This window comes from Anoplopoma fimbria, chromosome 20 (assembly GCF_027596085.1).
Source record: "Anoplopoma fimbria isolate UVic2021 breed Golden Eagle Sablefish chromosome 20, Afim_UVic_2022, whole genome shotgun sequence".
Classification (NCBI taxonomy): domain Eukaryota; kingdom Metazoa; phylum Chordata; class Actinopteri; order Perciformes; family Anoplopomatidae; genus Anoplopoma; species Anoplopoma fimbria.
Genome location: NC_072468.1, coordinates 22,066,901 through 22,084,366, shown reverse-complemented (window position 1 = coordinate 22,084,366; position 17,466 = coordinate 22,066,901). Strand labels below are relative to the sequence as shown.

At 38.6% G+C, this 17,466-nt stretch overlaps 2 protein-coding genes across 3 annotated transcripts; one reads left to right on the top strand and one right to left on the bottom strand.

Moving 5' to 3' along the window:
- Window positions 1–576: 576 nt before the first annotated feature.
- LOC129109937 (uncharacterized) lies at window positions 577–9,597 on the bottom strand. Its single transcript, XM_054622086.1, has 7 exons — window positions 8,880–9,597; window positions 4,967–5,017; window positions 4,271–4,296; window positions 3,816–4,169; window positions 2,042–2,220; window positions 1,737–1,949; window positions 577–744 (listed from the first exon to the last, which is right to left on the bottom strand). The coding sequence occupies exons 1-7, from the start codon at window positions 9,130–9,132 to the stop codon at window positions 723–725; spliced, it is 1,098 nt and encodes a 365-aa protein (XP_054478061.1). The 5' UTR covers window positions 9,133–9,597; the 3' UTR covers window positions 577–722.
- A 2,108-nt stretch (window positions 9,598–11,705) lies between these two features.
- LOC129108985 (apoptosis-associated speck-like protein containing a CARD) lies at window positions 11,706–15,830 on the top strand. 2 transcript variants are annotated; one of them, XM_054620882.1, is made up of 4 exons: window positions 11,706–12,062; window positions 13,417–13,461; window positions 14,108–14,167; window positions 14,969–15,830. In XM_054620882.1, exons 1-4 carry the CDS (start codon window positions 11,810–11,812, stop codon window positions 15,232–15,234), a joined length of 624 nt encoding a protein of 207 aa, XP_054476857.1. In that variant the 5' UTR covers window positions 11,706–11,809; the 3' UTR covers window positions 15,235–15,830. The 2 variants fall into 2 exon arrangements, with proteins under 2 accessions (XP_054476857.1, XP_054476858.1); XM_054620883.1 differs by lacking the exon at window positions 14,108–14,167 and having other exon boundaries at window positions 11,712–12,062.
- Window positions 15,831–17,466: the final 1,636 nt, after the last annotated feature.

Sequence of the window (17,466 nt, the reverse complement as noted above, 5' to 3'; positions counted from 1 at the left end):
GTTTCTCTTCGTCCTCAGGGAAACACTTGATGCATCGACACACGTGTGCCCATCCAGGACATGAACGTGGTCGCACCGTATTGGAAGAACTATCCAGCAAGAATATTGTCATTAAGAAGGCTGTCTGCAGAAACCTACGTGAAAGACTAATCAATATTTTGTACTTTGTCATAATAAAAAGTCTTTCCTGGGTCTTTTCCCTCTGTGGCTCACATTTTTTTTTTTACTAATAGTTATTTATCAATATTAATCCCATTTCCACAATATATACATTTATATAAATTAACCTTTTATCGTCTAAAAAACATCCAAAACAAGCTTCATGTAGACGAAGGCCTCTTTGTACATTTTACTGTATATCAGCAGACCAGCATATGTTTGATACTTTTTAATTACCTTACCTAAAAAGGACTGCATTATAGAATATCTTACAATACATGAAACTGAGTGTTCATACTGTTAAAAAAATAAGGCACCATTTACAGCACAAGAGTTGTGTTAAAAGGGTGTTTATTAATGTTGATGAATAATGTTTTAGTCAATTTTATTAAAATAGCCCAAAATCACAAATTTACACTCTGTACAGCATACGAGACCCATACGAGAGATATTTATGCTTTAGAACTTGTACAAACAGTTTATGACTACTTTATTATTTCCAAAGAGAGCGAGGGTCACTAACGGAGCAGCGGGGGGGATGTCGTCGTCCTCCTCCAGCTCCTTTACAGCTTCCTCCGTTTAGTCCTGGAGGAAGAGGAAAGTGGAGTGAGTCAGAGCAAATTATCTACAAGTGACATGCGTCACCAAATTTGCAATTTGAATCTGTAACTTTGGAGGATTCCCACTTGATTTGCTGAAGCGTTCTATAATATTACCTTTGGTTAAGTTTTTGAAAACACATTTGTGCACAAAACAAAGGCTGTGGATTTTATCCCCCCCCCTCACCCACATTAGATGCACATTACAAAGGGATCTCTAAATGGCCACTACATGTAGGCTACAGGATGAATTAATACAGCACTCAAAACCTGTTCATATGGGCACCCGACTATTGTTTAAAAGAGACGACCCTTTAGTGTAAAGCATGCACTTCAATGTGAATGTTTGGGGAAATAGTCCGTACAATAATGGCCTTTTGAGGCAGATAATGTTATTGGTATTTGGGATTTGACATGAGATGTTCATGTCTACCTCAACACATGTGGACCCGTAATATGGACTAAAAGTCAAGATATATTGGCCTCTGCTGCTTCAATTTTTTGTCATTTTAAATACAGTAACCCTTGCAAGGGCAACATTGCACTGAACTACGGTGCAGGGAGATGCTTTCTACGATGCTAGAGAGCTTTACGATGTTTTCTGGGGGTTTCTAGATTGCTCTCATTAAATGGCATCTAGCTAGATGGATGGAAAGGGAAGAGTTGTTTGCATGACACAAGAGTGGGATACAACGTTCTTTTCACTAAGACGCTAGAGTTCCCTTTTAAAGGGATAAAGTAGTGGATGAATCTAGATCAGGAGCTTGAAAAATAAAAGCACTTTTTGGTGAATGGTAGTACTTAACTTGAGATGGTGAGATGGATTAGAACAAAAGACAAAATGCCAAAGCAATTCAAGAGGCACTTTAGAGTTACTTCAGCAAGTCTGCAGTTCATATTCATAAAGGAAACCTGCAGGAGAAAGAGGTATTTAACAGCACATAGTGCATTATACAGAAACAGTCTTTACACACAGACCTTGAGGCACTGGATGGCTGGCGTCTGGTGCTCTGGACCCTTTTCTTTCTGGTTTGTGTCTTTCTGACTGCTCGGGGGGGAAAGCTGGTGGTCGGTCTGTTGTTAGCCGCTGCAGACGGATTTTGGTCACACTGCAAAATGTATCCGACAGCGACGTCCATTTTGGACCCTGGGATGCAGGTTGACTTCTTGGTCCGGAGGTAGTTGACATAGCTGTGTAGAAAGGGTAGAGTGGTGGCCTTTAATGTCTACCAGCGCTGCTAACAACAAGACCCCCCGTAGTTTACTGATGCATTCCTCCATACCTGATCTTCTCCTTGTCCTTCGACTCGTACAGATCCTGCAGTTTGTCCGATTTGTAACGACCAAATCCAATGAGGGCATTTCCTTCTTGGCCTGACTGGAGGGATCTATTGTACCCACAAGGAAATCTGACTTCTTCCAAAACCTCTGGGTAAGCACATGCGTATCGGGTCAAGCAATCCTTCAATTGACAAGAAATGAACAATGAAATTTGTGTTATTTCATATTTAATTAAATAAAAAAACACTTCATTTGTTTCTCAAGGAAATTTGAGACACAAATACACATACATGATTCCTTAACACACACATATATACAGGTTTATGAAAACATTTTAACAATAAAGATTAATGCTAACAATTTTTATTGTTATATCTATGAAAATAAAAAAATTAAAATTAATTTTTAACATTGTTTTTTTCATGGTTAATGTCAAGACCGGTATATTGCGACACCCCTGGGTGGCGTACAGGTTGAGATGGCTATTGAATAACATTTATTACACTTAAAACTGCTCATAATTTATTAGAGCTGACGCCACATATTGAGTCGATGAAAGAAAAAAAGGTGGATAGTGTTCTCATCCAAATCCAATTGGTTGCAAGATGAAATCTAGCAAACGAACAAAAAGTAAAGGATTTCTGCACACTAAAATTTGCAAGCTCAGTTTCAACCTATAAGGTTTTGGGAAGAAGTGGAATAAAATATATAAAGAAAATGACAGCTCCACCTACCATTGGGAGATCTCATGACAACCGTATCAATTAGCTATGCACAGAAAAGACACATAATGTCTTAAGGAGAGGACTTTTGGGAGGATTTTTATGTTGTGGTATTCTTTTCAAGTTATATATTTTTTTAAACACACATGCATACATTGTAAAGAATATACATACGAATAAATAATACAGTATGTTTTTGTATCTTGGTACCAGGGAGCGACATATTATTGAGGAAATTACATTTTGTTCCTAATTTAAACTAGTGACTCAGTGTTTATTGTATGAATCCCAAAATCTTCACTGTGGGGTAGTTTTTCTCCAGAGATCCCACTTTTTCTCCTTTTTCTATGAAACAAATTGGATTGCTATGACGCTGCTGGTTCTGCGGACATAAAAATAGAACAGGAGTAGAACCTTTTCAGTGGTCATTTGACTAGTACGGAAGCAAATGGCAATTGTTGTTGGTTGCTATGGTGAAGCATGGCGGAATTAGCAAGCTAGCTGAATAGCCTGCTGTTCGCTAGTTAGCATGATAGTTCCAGTCCTTTAATGCTACACTTCAGAAAATGAGCCGAACATAGCGGTCATTCTTCTGACGATAGCGATGTGCTTTCCAACGCAGGCATTAAATGGTTTAATTTTACTCATTTAGTTTGGCTTTCAATGCTTTGTGACGTTACCACTCCACTACTACTGCAAAAAACTCATCTCAGTGAGTCCGCAACATGGCCTGCTACGACAGTCCCAGTGGCAACAGGAAAAATAAAAATTGCCGCTGCTCTGACCATCCTGCTACGTTTATTTGTATGGCAGTGTCCGTTCTACTCCTATTTTGTTTCTGTGTGTACATCTGATCACACATTGTATAAGTATGTTGCAACATGACGTTATTGCCTCAAAGACTTATGGGTGAAGTCACACTGGGGGCATCTGTATTTTCCTGCAAGGGGGGCGAGGACATATCTACTTCGACGAGAAGACCTTGAAACTAAAAAACTTTTGGGAGCTTGCAGATTTCAGAGTGCAGATTGCATGGACTTTTTCTTTGCATTACCTTGTTGACCTTCAGCGAGCGTGGACACCTTTTGTACTGTTGGTGAGCAAACAGGTAGGCAATGTAGCCGACATCATTCTCCAACAGCCATTTGAAGCTTTGACCTTTGTACTGGCCAAACTGAATCGTACACCTGCTCAGAACCAGCCTTTCATTTCGAGCGTCCCCGCCCTCTGAGAGAACGCAGGCCTTCGCCTCAGCCTCCACCTCCTCTGGCTCCTTCACCGACTTAGGAGGACCTCCGTGTCCAGCAGCTTGTAAAGGACCATGGCTGGCCACATGGTTCAGAGCCTCCTGGGAGGGTTTCATCTCCAACTCCCCGGTCGGGGTCTTACGGAAGACAGGATCACCTTTCTAAAGAAGGGGAACAACAAAATGACAACACCAGTATCATTTTAACTACCACCATTTTAAAAGAGAGTACTTGAATATTTGAATTTTCATGTTTAACTTACGTCGATGCAGGCTTTGGTTTTTGAATCTGTAGAGAAAGATGAGATGGTGAAAGGCCGATTTAAGACTAATAAACACACTACTGACATGAAATATTAAAATGTACATAGACCTGTGCTGATGGTGCCTTGTTAGTTATGTCACGACAGTGGAGACATTTCACTTTTCATTTTTTAAGTTTACTCTTTGGGATTTTCATGTTTGAAAATTTTTTAGGAGCCATGTTTTCACTAGGTGGTGTTTTTGTACAAGCCAGCTGGCCTCAGTCAATGTTAAGTTTATGCCAGTAATCAAACTGGTTTTGACTGTGCTCGGTTAACACTGTACCTGTGTTTGTCTTAACTTTGACATCAAACCTATTGGACGTAACGGACACTGACTATGGACACTGGAGGTAAAATAAACGCCATGATATAGGGCATCGGTAAATTTGTGAATCGTTCTTCTGAGCAGATCTCTAAACAATTCTTACCCATTTGCAGCCAGTACAGGACTTATAGTTACAAACAATTAAGTCAAATACACAGTTTGATTATTTTCCCCAATCAGCAACACCTGTGCTAACTGGCATGAACTTAAAAGTGTCTGAGGCCAGCTGGGTTGTACCAAAACACCACATATTACACTTCAACACAAATCAAACACATGGCTCCTATAAATATTTGTTTGGGGTGTAGCCTATAAGTGTCAAATGTTACCTGTTAGCTTGTTTATATTGTCAGGGAGGGAGTCCACCACAACTCTCAGATCTATAAAATAAAATGAATAACACAAAGACATTACAAAAAAGTCATCCAAATAAATGAATAAACAGTGTGTATGTATATATATATATATATATATATATATATATATATATATATATATACATATATACACACACACAGTGGGTAAAATAAGTATTGAACACGTCACCATTTTTCCTCAGTAAACATATTTCTAAAAAGGTGCTTTTGACATGAAATTTTCACCAGATGTCGGAAACAACCCAAGTAATCCATACATACAAAGAAAACAAAACAAATAAGTTCAGAAATGAAGTTATGTGTAATAAAATGGAATGACACAGGGAAAAAGTATTGAACACGCTTACTGAAATTTATTTAATACTTCGTACAAAAGCTTTTGTTGGTAATGACAGCTTCAAGACGCCTCCTGTATGGAGAAACTAGTCGCATGCATTGCTCAGGTGTGATTTTGGCCCAGTCTTCCACACAAACAGTCTTCAAATCTTGAAGGTTCCGTGGACTTCTTCTATGAACTCTGATCTTTAGTTCCTTCCATAGATATTCTATTGGATTCAAGTCAGGTGATTGGCTGGGCCATTCTAGTAGCTTTATTTTCTTTCACTGAAACCAATTGAGAGTTTCCTTGGCTGTGTGTTTGGGATCATTGTCTTGTTGAAATTTCCACCCTCGTTTCATCTTCATCATCCTGGTAGATGGCAGCAGATTTTTATCCTTCCTTCAATTATATGAAGTTTGCCAGTGCCGTATGCTGAAAAACAGCCCCACACCATGATGTTCCCACCTCCAAACTTCACTGTTGGTATGGTGTTGGGGTGATGTGCAGTGCCATTTGACCTCCAAACATGGTGTGTATTATGGCATCCAAAGAGTTCAATTTTGGTCTCATCTGACCAGACTATATTCTCCCAGTATTTCACAGGCTTGTCTAAATGTTGTGCAGCAAACTTTAAACGAGCTTCAACATGCTTTTTCTTCAGCAATGGAGTCTTGCGTGGTGAGCGTGCATACAGGCCACGGCGGTTGAGTGCATTACTTATTGTTTTCTTTGAAACAATTGTCCCTGCTAATTCCAGGTCTTTCTGAAGCTCTCCACAAGTGGTCCTTGGCTCTTGGACAAATATTCTCATAATTATTTTCACTCCTCTGTCAGAAATCTTGCGAGGAGCACCTGGTCGTGGCCGGTTTATGGTGAAATTATGTTCTTTCCACTTCCGGATTATGGCCCCAACAGTGCTCACTGGAACATTCAGACGTTTAGAAGTCCTTCTGTAACCAATGCCATCAGTATGTCTTGCAACAATAAGGTTGCAAAGATCTTGAGAGAGCTCTTTGCTTTTACCCATCATAAGATGTTTCTTGTGTGACACCTTGGTAATGAGACACCTTTTTATAGGCCATCAGTTGGGACTGAACCAGCTGATATTAATTTGCACTGACAAGGGGCAGGATTGCTTTCTAATTACTGATAGATTTCAGCTGGTGTCTTGGCTTTCCATGCCTTTTTGTACCTCCCTTTCTTCATGTGTTCAATACTTTTTCCCTGTCATTCCATCTGATTACACATCACCTAATTTCTGAACTTATTTGTCTGGTTTTCTTTGTATGTATGAAAAATGGTGACGTGTTCAATACTTATTTTACCCGCTGTATATATATATATACAGTACCAGTCAAAAGTTTGGACACACCTTCTCATTCAACTTAAAATATAAAACATATTCTGGTTTGTTGAGCATTTGTTTGTTTACCACATAATTCCATATGTGTTCCTTCATAGTTTGGATGTCTTCAATATTAATCTACTAAAAAAATAAAAATAAAAAATAAAGAAAAACCATTGAATGAGAAGTGTGTCCAAACTTTTGACTGGTACTGTATATATATACATATATTTTTTAGCAGCCTGTCTGTTACAACACCGCTGCATGGCTCATATCATCTTTCCACGTGACAGACTTCTTCATGGAAGCCATTAGCGGAGACATGCGGCCTCGTGAAACGCTATGCAAATATAGAGGATATGCAAATCACGCCAAAACAGTGAAAGAAAGTTTCAACTGAAAACCAGTGACACTGGGGGAAAAAATCTGAGGATTGTCATTGAAAAACACCTTTTGTATTGAACACATTTGCAGTATTTAGGTGTTGCTTTTACTGTAAAACTCTGTCATTAATACAGCAAAAGACACTACATTATAAAAAGTTTTTGAGTAAAAATTACAAAAGAAAATTGGTTAAATAACAGATTTGTAATGAGACTTAAACAATGTTGTTTGTTTGGTATTTTTTTTCAGTGAAATTGAATGGGATTAAATGTACAATATGCAACAATTGCATACCACTTCCTGGATCACAGACTACCTCACAGGCCGGCCACAGTACGTCAGGGTGGATGGCTGTGTCTCTGAGTCTGTGATCAGCAACACCGGCACACCCCAAGGAACTGTACTGGCACCGTTCCTCTTCACTCTCTACACCTCGGACTTCCGCTTCAACTCTGGTTCCTGCCACCTCCAAAAGTTTTCCGATGACTCCGCCATTGTTGGATGTATCACCAGGGACAACGAGGAGGAGTACAGAGGACTGATTGAGAGCTTCATCACATGGTGCAGCAACAACCACCTGAAGCTCAACATCAGCAAGACCAAGGAGCTTGTGGTGGACTACCAGAGGAACAGAAGACCCCCTGTCCCTGTTTTCATTCAGGGAGGGGAAGTGGAGAGGGTTGAGTCCTACAAGTACCTTGGGGTGCAGATAAACAATAAACTGGACTGGACACACAACACTGATGCCCTCTACAGGAAAGGACAGAGGCTGTTCTTCCTGAGGAGGCTGAGGTCCTTCAATGTGTGCAATAAACTGCTCAAGGCATTCTGTGGTAGCCAGCGCCCTCTTCTTCGCTGTAGCGTGCTGGGGTGGTGGCATCAGGACTGGAGATGCCAACAAGCTCAACAAGCTGGTGAGGAAAGCCAGCTCTGTGGTGGGTCTGGAGCTGCACAGTCTGGAGCCAGTGGGTGAGAGGAGGATGAAGGCCAAACTCGGAGCCATCCTGGACAATCCCTCTCACCCTCTCCATGAGGAACTGTGGCAGCTGGGCAGCTCTTTCAGTCATCGGCTCATTCCACCAAAGAGCAGGACGGAGCGCTTCAGACGCTCATTTGTGCCCACTGCCATCAGACTGTACAACAACAGCGGAAACCACAGTCTGTCATCATGCTGACCAGGCCCCCCCACCATGAGGATATACGGTACATTTTTATTCCTGTTCTATCTTTATTTTGTTGTATAGTATGTGTATTTATTGTCTGTGTCTGTGTAGTTGTATAGTATGTGTATTTATTGTCTGTGTAGTTGTATAGTATGTGTATTTATTGTCTGTGTCTGTGTAGTTGTATAGTATGTGTATTTATTGTCTGTGTAGTTGTATAGTATGTGTATTTATTGTCTGTGTAGTTGTATAGTATGTGTATTTATTGTCTGTGTAGTTGTATAGTATGTGTATTTATTGTCTGTGTGTCTGTGTATTGTCTGTTGTATAGTATGTGTATTTATGTGTATTGTATTTATTGTCTGTGTAGTTGTATAGTATGTGTATTTATTGTCTGTGTAGTTGTATAGTATGTGTATTGTTGTATATAGTATGTGTATTTATTGTCTGTGTAGTTGTATAGTATGTGTATTTATTGTCTGTGTAGTTGTATAGTATGTGTATTTATTGTCTGTGTAGTTGTATAGTATGTGTATTTATTGTCTGTGTCTGTGTAGTTGAGCTGCTGCAACACTTGAATTCCCCCATGGGGATCAATAAAGGAATATAATAATAATAATAATAATAAATACACGCTCATCACTGCTCACTCACTCAGTTTCTCCGCTTCCTCGTTGCAGTTGATCTGCCTCAGTATCTCCACAGCCACTTGGCGCGCTTTGGGTTCGGTGAACTTTGAAACCAGCAGGTCTGTGATCTCCAGAACCCCTTTACCCTCCACATCACTGCGGAGGACCCGAGGCTCCTCTCTGCGGTCTCTCAGCTCGTGACCAAACAGAAGAAAGTCATCTTTAGTCAGATCCCCCAGCGCGCGCCTCAAAGCTCCTTTGATTGTTGTTTGGGCCATTTTTTAATCTGCTTCTAGAAGGTCCTACGCGTAAAGACTCAGGTTACATTATTCATCATCATATAATCATATTACGTCCTATGGTGACTCATAGTAGCGGCGGCTTTGCACATGTGCGATTCATTTGAAAATGAGGAACTGCAGTCTACTGTGAGACTGAACGCCTGTGAGTGCTTTGGGCTGCAGAACGATGCGTGCTTTCACGCCAGAGTCCCCAAGACTCCAGAACAGTCTCCAAAACACCAGAAAAGTCTCCAAAACACCAGAAGAGTCTCCAAAAGTCTCCAAAACACCAGAAAAGTCTCCAAAACACCAGAAAAGTCTCCAAGACACCAGAAGAGTCTCCAAAAAAGTCTCCAAAACACCAGAAAAGTCTCCAAAACACCAGACAAGTCTCCAAAACACCAGAAAAGTCTCCAAAACACCAGAAGAGTCTCCAAGAGGATTTGGAAAGTCGCCAGATTTAGCGAGAAAGTCGTCAATTTGGCAACACTGGTCATATAAGAATAAAAAAAATGCTGCCTTCAAATGCTGTCGGAAATACTAACACTGTCCCAATCATAGTCTGAGCAACCATAACGAGGCAAAGCGCCATATACACGAGATACAATCTCGCACATTAAAGGCACTGCAGAGCAACCTTTGGATTTGTCCATATTTTCCCAATCAGAGCTTTACACGTCATAAAAGTAGTTTAAGAAATTATATTTATTTATTACAACAGTTGGAAGGATGAAGACAATTCAAATTAAAAAACAAACGTTGGTGTTTCATTTGTCATCTTTTCGAAATGAACCAAAACACTGACAAAGTCTCAATCTTGGGTTGATATTAATGGGAATAATTCTAAATTTAAATCATACTCCAAACTTCTATGAACTAACAAGAAATCAGGATTGAATTTGAATAAAATATTAATATTGTGGTTTTTTTATTTATTTTTTATTTCCAGTTCCACTAAATTATCATTTATAATGCCTTACAGTATGTTGCAAAGGTACAAAAGGAAGATGGGATAGTCTTATATGCTAGTATAACACATTTTAAAAAGCAATTTTCTATTACTTTCATGTTGGCTACTAAACACAAGAAAATCACAAACATCATACAGCGCAATCTCTATACAGACATACAGGTCAAATTAGTGTGAATACAAGCTTACAAGTGAATGCTGGGAAACATCATTTTATCCATTACTGCTTAGATTTGAACCTTGACAGCAAGCAGATGCACCTGCTATGCATTGTTGTGTTGGGTTGTCGTGTTATTAAACCTGCAGTAAAACACGTTCACTGTGGAAGGCTTGTCTCCTCTACCTGACGCAGGGTCGTTGGTTTTTAATTGTCAATGTGGCTTTTTGCAGCTATATGATCTCCTTTGTCAGTGTGTTTCTGGCCGAGTTTCTTCTCCACCTCTATTATCTCTACATCCAAAGCCTGCTAGTCTTCTTCCTTATCATTCTGTGCTTCATTGTTTAACTATTAAAAACAGGTAAATGAGTCACATGGTTGCACTGGGTGACATTTTTCTTCCACCAGGTTGGTTTCTTCATTACGGTGAACAAAAACCCTGCAGTGAGTCCGCAACAAAAATGCAGCTGTTTGAGTGACATTTGCAAAAACAAAGTGCAGTGCCAGCTGTTATCTGAAATCCTAGAGATTTTTTTTTTTACAAAAATAAATTAGTTTTCTGTTTGTTGAAGGTTTACAGCTTTAGAAGGAGCCAATTTGAGGCCTTTAATGATTGTGTCTGGATTACATTACATTACATTACATTACAGTCATTTAGCAGACGCTTTTCTCCAAAGCGACTTACAATCAGTAGTATATTACATATCATTCACCCATTCACACACTGATGACAGGCTACCATGCAAGGTGCCACCATCAGACTCTAACTGGATTAAACGTATATTGACAGTATATAAGAGAGGGGAAGTAACCCTCCCCCCATTATAGCTGATTATACATGTATAATAATACATATATTGTTGCCTGATGTTTTGTTTGTTTGTTTTTATACCAGCTGAAGTTCTTGTGAAATTTACAAATTTTGAATTTTCTACTCAAATATTTGCTGAGCAAAGGATTGTGGGTTGTCAGAATGGCCAGAGATGTATGCTGGCTTGCATACTAAACAGTATGTTAGTTGAGATATTGGAGAATAATTGTGTCCATATGATGAATGCACATGTGCCTGAACTACATTTTACACACTAATTCATTTTTGCCTTGGACCACCACAGTTTTAAAATAAAACACCCACACTTTAACGTAATCAATCTAAATTCATTGTGTGTGTGCCGATGTCCTTTGTGGACAGAATCATGGAACTTTATGCCAATCAGATTAAAGCAACGACATTTTCTCAGAGCGAAAACATGTAAATTGATCAAATTCGAGGGAAAACACAACAGGAGGGTCACTTCCAGTAACTTATTTATTAATTTATTAAACATTTACAATAAACCGAGCTACAAACTTTTATTGTTGTTCATATTATTTGATAATCATCAACAAATATTTAAATTATGTCATGATCTATACATTTCCGACAGCATCTGAATGCATCATATGTGTCTCCCTTTCTGAACGTGGCAGCAGTTTCTCTAACACAATAAGGAAGAGACCTCATCAAAACAACTGCACGTTATAGTCCAGGAATCTTTCGGTAACAAATGGCCCCCAAAACCGTGAAAAAGGTCATTAAAGACACGCTGGCCAACCTTTCAAAGGAGAACTTTGACGATTTCTGCGACCAGCTTGTGGACCGCAGAGAGGAGCCGCAGGTCAAACGCAACCGGGTGGAGGGAAAAAGCTTCTTAGTGGTCGCAGATGTCTTGGTTTCAACTTTCACCGAGGAGAGAGCTCCTGGAGTGGTCGAAGACTTACTGAGAGAGATCGACTGCCACAAGGATGCGGACAAACTGGGTGAATATTTTACGTCTTCATGGTTTTGACGTTGAACGAGAGCAGCGTCAATATTTGTCTGAACGTTGAACCCTTAAAGTGTAATTTAGAGACACATGTCCACGTTTAGCTGAAAAAAGGGTGGACATTTGCAGTGTAGCCTGTTTCTACATTACTTAAGTTGAAAAATCGAAGTAAAAATAGTTTGAACAAACCCGCTTAAATTTTACTTTCACTTTCGATCAGTGGCGGACTCAGCTGTCTGAGGGCCGCGGGCAAAGAGAAATAAATGAAAGGGCACCACATGAATGAAGCATTACACTTCATCTCTTGTTCTTACTCATTGGGCATCAGAGAGGACTTTAACTGTAATGTATTTCTGCTTTCCAGCGACACGAGATGTGGCAGACACGATTACTGAAAACAAAAGCTGAACTTTTCCTTTGTTATGTCGTCAAAGTTTCTCTGGTAAAAGAAAACTAAAAAAAGCCATGTGTGTAAGCATATGCAGGTCCATTCAAGGATTATTTCCTCCTAAATACAGCAAAAATGGTACAGCTGCTAAATAGAGCCTTTTTTCACGGCTTACATTTTGATTTGTCATCGTAGGAAAAGAACAGGTCTAATCCATATTAATTATATTAATTTTATCAAGTGTCCCATTAAACTTTTCCAACGAGCCTGGATGCACAATGCCAAGTTTAATGCAGCTATAATTATTTTGATAAATACACCTGTGTTTTTCCTGCCATGACTTGTCAAAGTGTCGGCCGTAAATTAAGTTCTATCTGACAAAAACATAACCTGATATTATACAAAGTGATGAAGTGGCTTTACAATTAAAGCACTAAAATTAGCACTGACCAGTTAAAAATGTATTGAAACATGATTAAACGTGGGATACATTTTAGCACAGAACAGGAACTGTTGATTTTTTCTCCCATCACACATTAAATGTGCATCCGGGAGCTCCTTTACCAGCCAGTATGAGCAGAAAGAGAACTGGTTGAGCAGGAAGGCAAATCACTCTCCGATTTACTTTGCATGTGTTCGGGCACATTGCAGTTTGTGGTTGGGCCAGCAAGTCTTTAAGACTCTTTTAGTTTGTCCAACATAAAGAAAAACAGTTTAGATATACATGTGAACATGTGAATATCATTTCAAGACATACTTAAATAAAACGTAACCACCACATTGTACAAAAACCCAATAAAAGCAATAAATAATCTTGGGGCCCAAACCCAAGATCTCCATTTAAAGAGCCAATCACAGAATGTTTCTTACATTAATCCTGTAACTAAAGTGGTAATTCCATCATTTTTTCTCCTTTTTTTTGCTAATGTCAGAATCTAATAGTGTCTTCTTATTTTTGCAGTCAAAGAGATCGCTGGACTGGATTCAAAACCTGGTTCCAGTGACAGTGAGTTGTTTCCCCAGTTTTCTGTTAACATGAGACATTACAGATGAAAAATGAGTTGAATTGAGTTGTAAAACAGTATTTCCACCATTATGATGTAAATGTTAGCTTCCCTCAGAAGCTCATTTGGGACAACAGAAGTTCAGACACTTTCAGTCAAATGAGTGTAAATCTATTGTGGAATAGAAGATTAGAATACAACTTTATTTTCCTGCCGATTTAATTTTTTTCTTTAGCTCACCAACCCATAAAAGCATACATAGCAACATATTGAACCAAGGTGTTAACAAAGTGTATAGGAGTATAAAAGAAAGACATGTTAAGGGACAAATATGAATAAAATACTACAAACCTTACATGAAATCAAGTTTGATTTTGCAGGTTTGCGGCTCCGTTTTTGAAAGGGACAAACAATAAATGAGCGAAGGGGCATTTATATCAATATTTATACCACAAGGATTACATTTCCTGTGGCAAACTGCATACATTTACATTTATGATGACACTGACTCGCACAATGTGTTTTTAAAACCAGGAAGATAGATTTAGGACAAATTAGGAGCAGAAAAAAAACCCAGTAGTATGCACGTTTGAACACTAGACCGGTCCATTATTAATTAATATTTAATTTTCTATACATTTGTTTCAGCTGCCGGTCCCTCAGCTGGAGCAACTGGTGTGAATACCATGGCAGAAGGTGACCGCTCAGGTAGTTTGATGTCTTCCCAGCAAATTTAATTTATGCTGTCTGTGATCAGATTGTTTAGAAAATCAGAAATCCAGAATCTGACTATGAAATCTTATTCATGATTTGCTGCAAGGTTGGATGTTGAGAACACGTCTAACTTGTTCTCCAAACAGAGCACAGGCTCAAGAGTGACGAAAGGAACAGATGAGTGCTGTGTGGTATTATTAATATATTTTTTGGCGTACTTTCTTGGAGTTGGATGAGAAAATCTCTGCGATGTTTGTGCATCAAAAAAAGAACTTGAGCCTGGAGACAATTAGCTTAGCTTAGCATAAAGACTGGAAGTGAAGGGGAACAGTTAGCCGGCCTCAGTCCAGAGTTTTAAAAAATCTGCCTATGTGTTGTTTAATTGGTACAAAAAACACAAACTTTGGACTGACTAGCTGTTCTCCCATGCCTCCAGTCTTTATGCTAAGCTAAGCTAAATGTCTCCTAGATTTCTGTTTCGGTATCGAATCGATCCTCTCATCTCACTCTTGGCAAGAAAGCCAATAAGGGCATTCACCAACATGTCATCATGAATACAATGTAGGAAATGCATATGGAAATAACATCATTTTGTAACTGCAAGATGTTCCCTTATTCATTCGCTGTAACAGCGGTATATACTCGTCCTGCAAACCCACATGCAGAACAAAAAACATCTGAATTATACAAAGTTACAGAATCTGAAGTCCTTTTGCTTAGAAATGTATCAATTTGACTTCATGTTATCTCCAAATCTGATGTCATTGTGGAGTCATTTTTCCCATCTTTCCTCAGGGGAACACTTTGTGGATAAATATAGAGCCCTGCTGATCGATAGAGTGAGCGACATTGAGGCCATTTTGGATGAGCTCCTCGACCAAAAAGTCATCACACTGGGGAATTATGATGAAATCTTGGCCATCCCTACCTCTAGGGGTAGGATGAGGAAGCTCTACTCTGGTCCCCTGAATTCTGCTGGACACGACGGCAAAGAAGTCTTCTACAAACTCCTTGAGGAAAAGGAAAAACTTCTTATTGCTGAGCTTAAGAAAAAGAAGTGAATCTTGTGGTGAATAACATTTTTAGACCAAATATATAGTCTTACTGAGCCCATTTTTTATACGATAACAATGGGGGAATTTTAATGTTAATGCTATGTCCCTCAGGGGGTTTTCTAAAAAAAAATAGCTTTTTCAGCTCTATGCTTAAACATCTGTTTCCCCTTAATTTTATGTTGAAATAAATTGAAATCTGAGTGAGGTGTGGTGCCTCCTCTACCTGATCAGTGAGGCTCAGGATGAGATGAGTTTTCCTTCAAGGTTCAAAACCAGATTCAGTAAATGTTTATCAGACAATCGTAAGAAATGATTAGAGGTTCTCACCAGACATGTAATGTTTTTATCCAACAAAGAACAAATGGAATGAAAGTCTGTTTTTATCCTAATTATCTGATGTTAATTAAAACACGCTTGATCATGAATGATTATCCATAACTTTTGCATGTAAAGCAGGTACCTCTCATATATGCTAAAAGATTAAGAGCAAGAGTTTTTTAATCACTCTTTTTCTGCCCTATAAGAATAACTTTACTTTCGGAGGGTCTTTTGAAAAACGTTCTATTTGTAAATTTATATCAATTTATAATAAAGTCTTCTGAATACTATGTGTTGTTCTCACATTTTCAATGAATGGGGTCTTAACATTTATTTATGTATGTAATGTTATGAATGTAGTAAGCTGGCAAGATACAGGAACCTGAAGGAGTCTTAAAGAGTCTTATTTTAAAAGGAAACTGCAGTGATTTTACACATCCAGTCTGTTTACTGGTGTTGAGTGCAGAGTAGCTGCTGCATCAGTGAAATAAGTTGTCAAAAGCCTTTTGTGGCTCTAGAGGGAGCTGTCGGATAAATAACAGCAGTTGGGGCTAAAGACTACAAGGTCAAAACTGTGTGTGTGTAATTTTCAAGTTTCAGGTGCAGCTTTTTATGTAAAGTGCAGGGCTGAAAAGGGCATGATATGGTGTGGGTATGGGTTTTTTTTCTCAGGAGTATCATCTGGGGAGTTAGACACAGTATAATTGGATAGTTTATTCATGGTGTTATATGGTACACTTCAATTTAAAGTTTGTTGTTTCCCTCTGGAGGGCTTTAAATTCATCCCTCCATCCTAACCACTGACACAAATAGTGATAGTTGTCAGCCAAATAATTGTTTCATTTAACACTTGGGGTTTTTCCACATTTTAATTAACTAATTAATTACAGTAGTTCATACAAATTTTCCCTGCTGAATATTTGTTTTCAAACGTTGACAGATCCTGAAACAGTGACTGACGGTAGCAGACAGGGAGAGACTCCCGCTGAGTTTTATTTACACGTCCATTAACGATTAACGGCATTTATTGAAGTGGACGGATTTCAGCTCCAACAACGGAAGCCTAAGTTTTATAAAACAGTACTAACACCACATTTGTCTTGCTATTTTCTGTTGTTTTACAGTTGCTTCCTCTTTAATCTAATGACAGAGTAATAGTTGTTAACTGGTTGCTAGCTAATGTTAGCTGCTAACGACTACCAAACGGCTATGCTAGGCAAATTAGCATTCACGAGCAAGTACGTTAACGGTAGACAGGGACTTCCACAAAGCTTTAACATGGAAAGGATACTGACAGAGTAATGTGATCAAAATCACAACATACATCAACGGTCTCACCCTAGATATACTACAACAGTTATTTATGAAAAAGGTGTCTTTGTTTAATAATGTTAATTTTTATTGCGAATGAAATATGCAATAACTTCACTGTTATAAAGTGAAGCCAGACTAAAAACACTTCATACATCAACAGGCTTCTCCTGGTTATAATAAAATACATATTTTGGAGAAAAATAAGTGCTTTTTACATAATTTTGTCAAAATATTATTGGGAAGAATATTCATGAACTTCAGTCCAATGCAATGTAGCACCATCAAATTACGTTCAACCACCAGGGATCTCATATTGGTAATGTTGCAATACTTAGTTTGGATAATCTATTTTAATGGTCTCAATCTTAATGATTGTTTAGAAAAAAAAATTGGCCTCTATGAGTAAAACACTGAATACAGAAAACGTGAGCCCATATGTGCTGTCGGCCAAACAAGAGAAATCGATCTCTGAGTGTTTTAATGCCTCTCCTCACATTCATAATATTACAGAGAAGACCTGCATTACATTACATTACAGTCATTTAGCAGACGCTTTTATCCAAAGCGACTTACAATCAGTAGCTCAAAGCTTATATTACATATCAT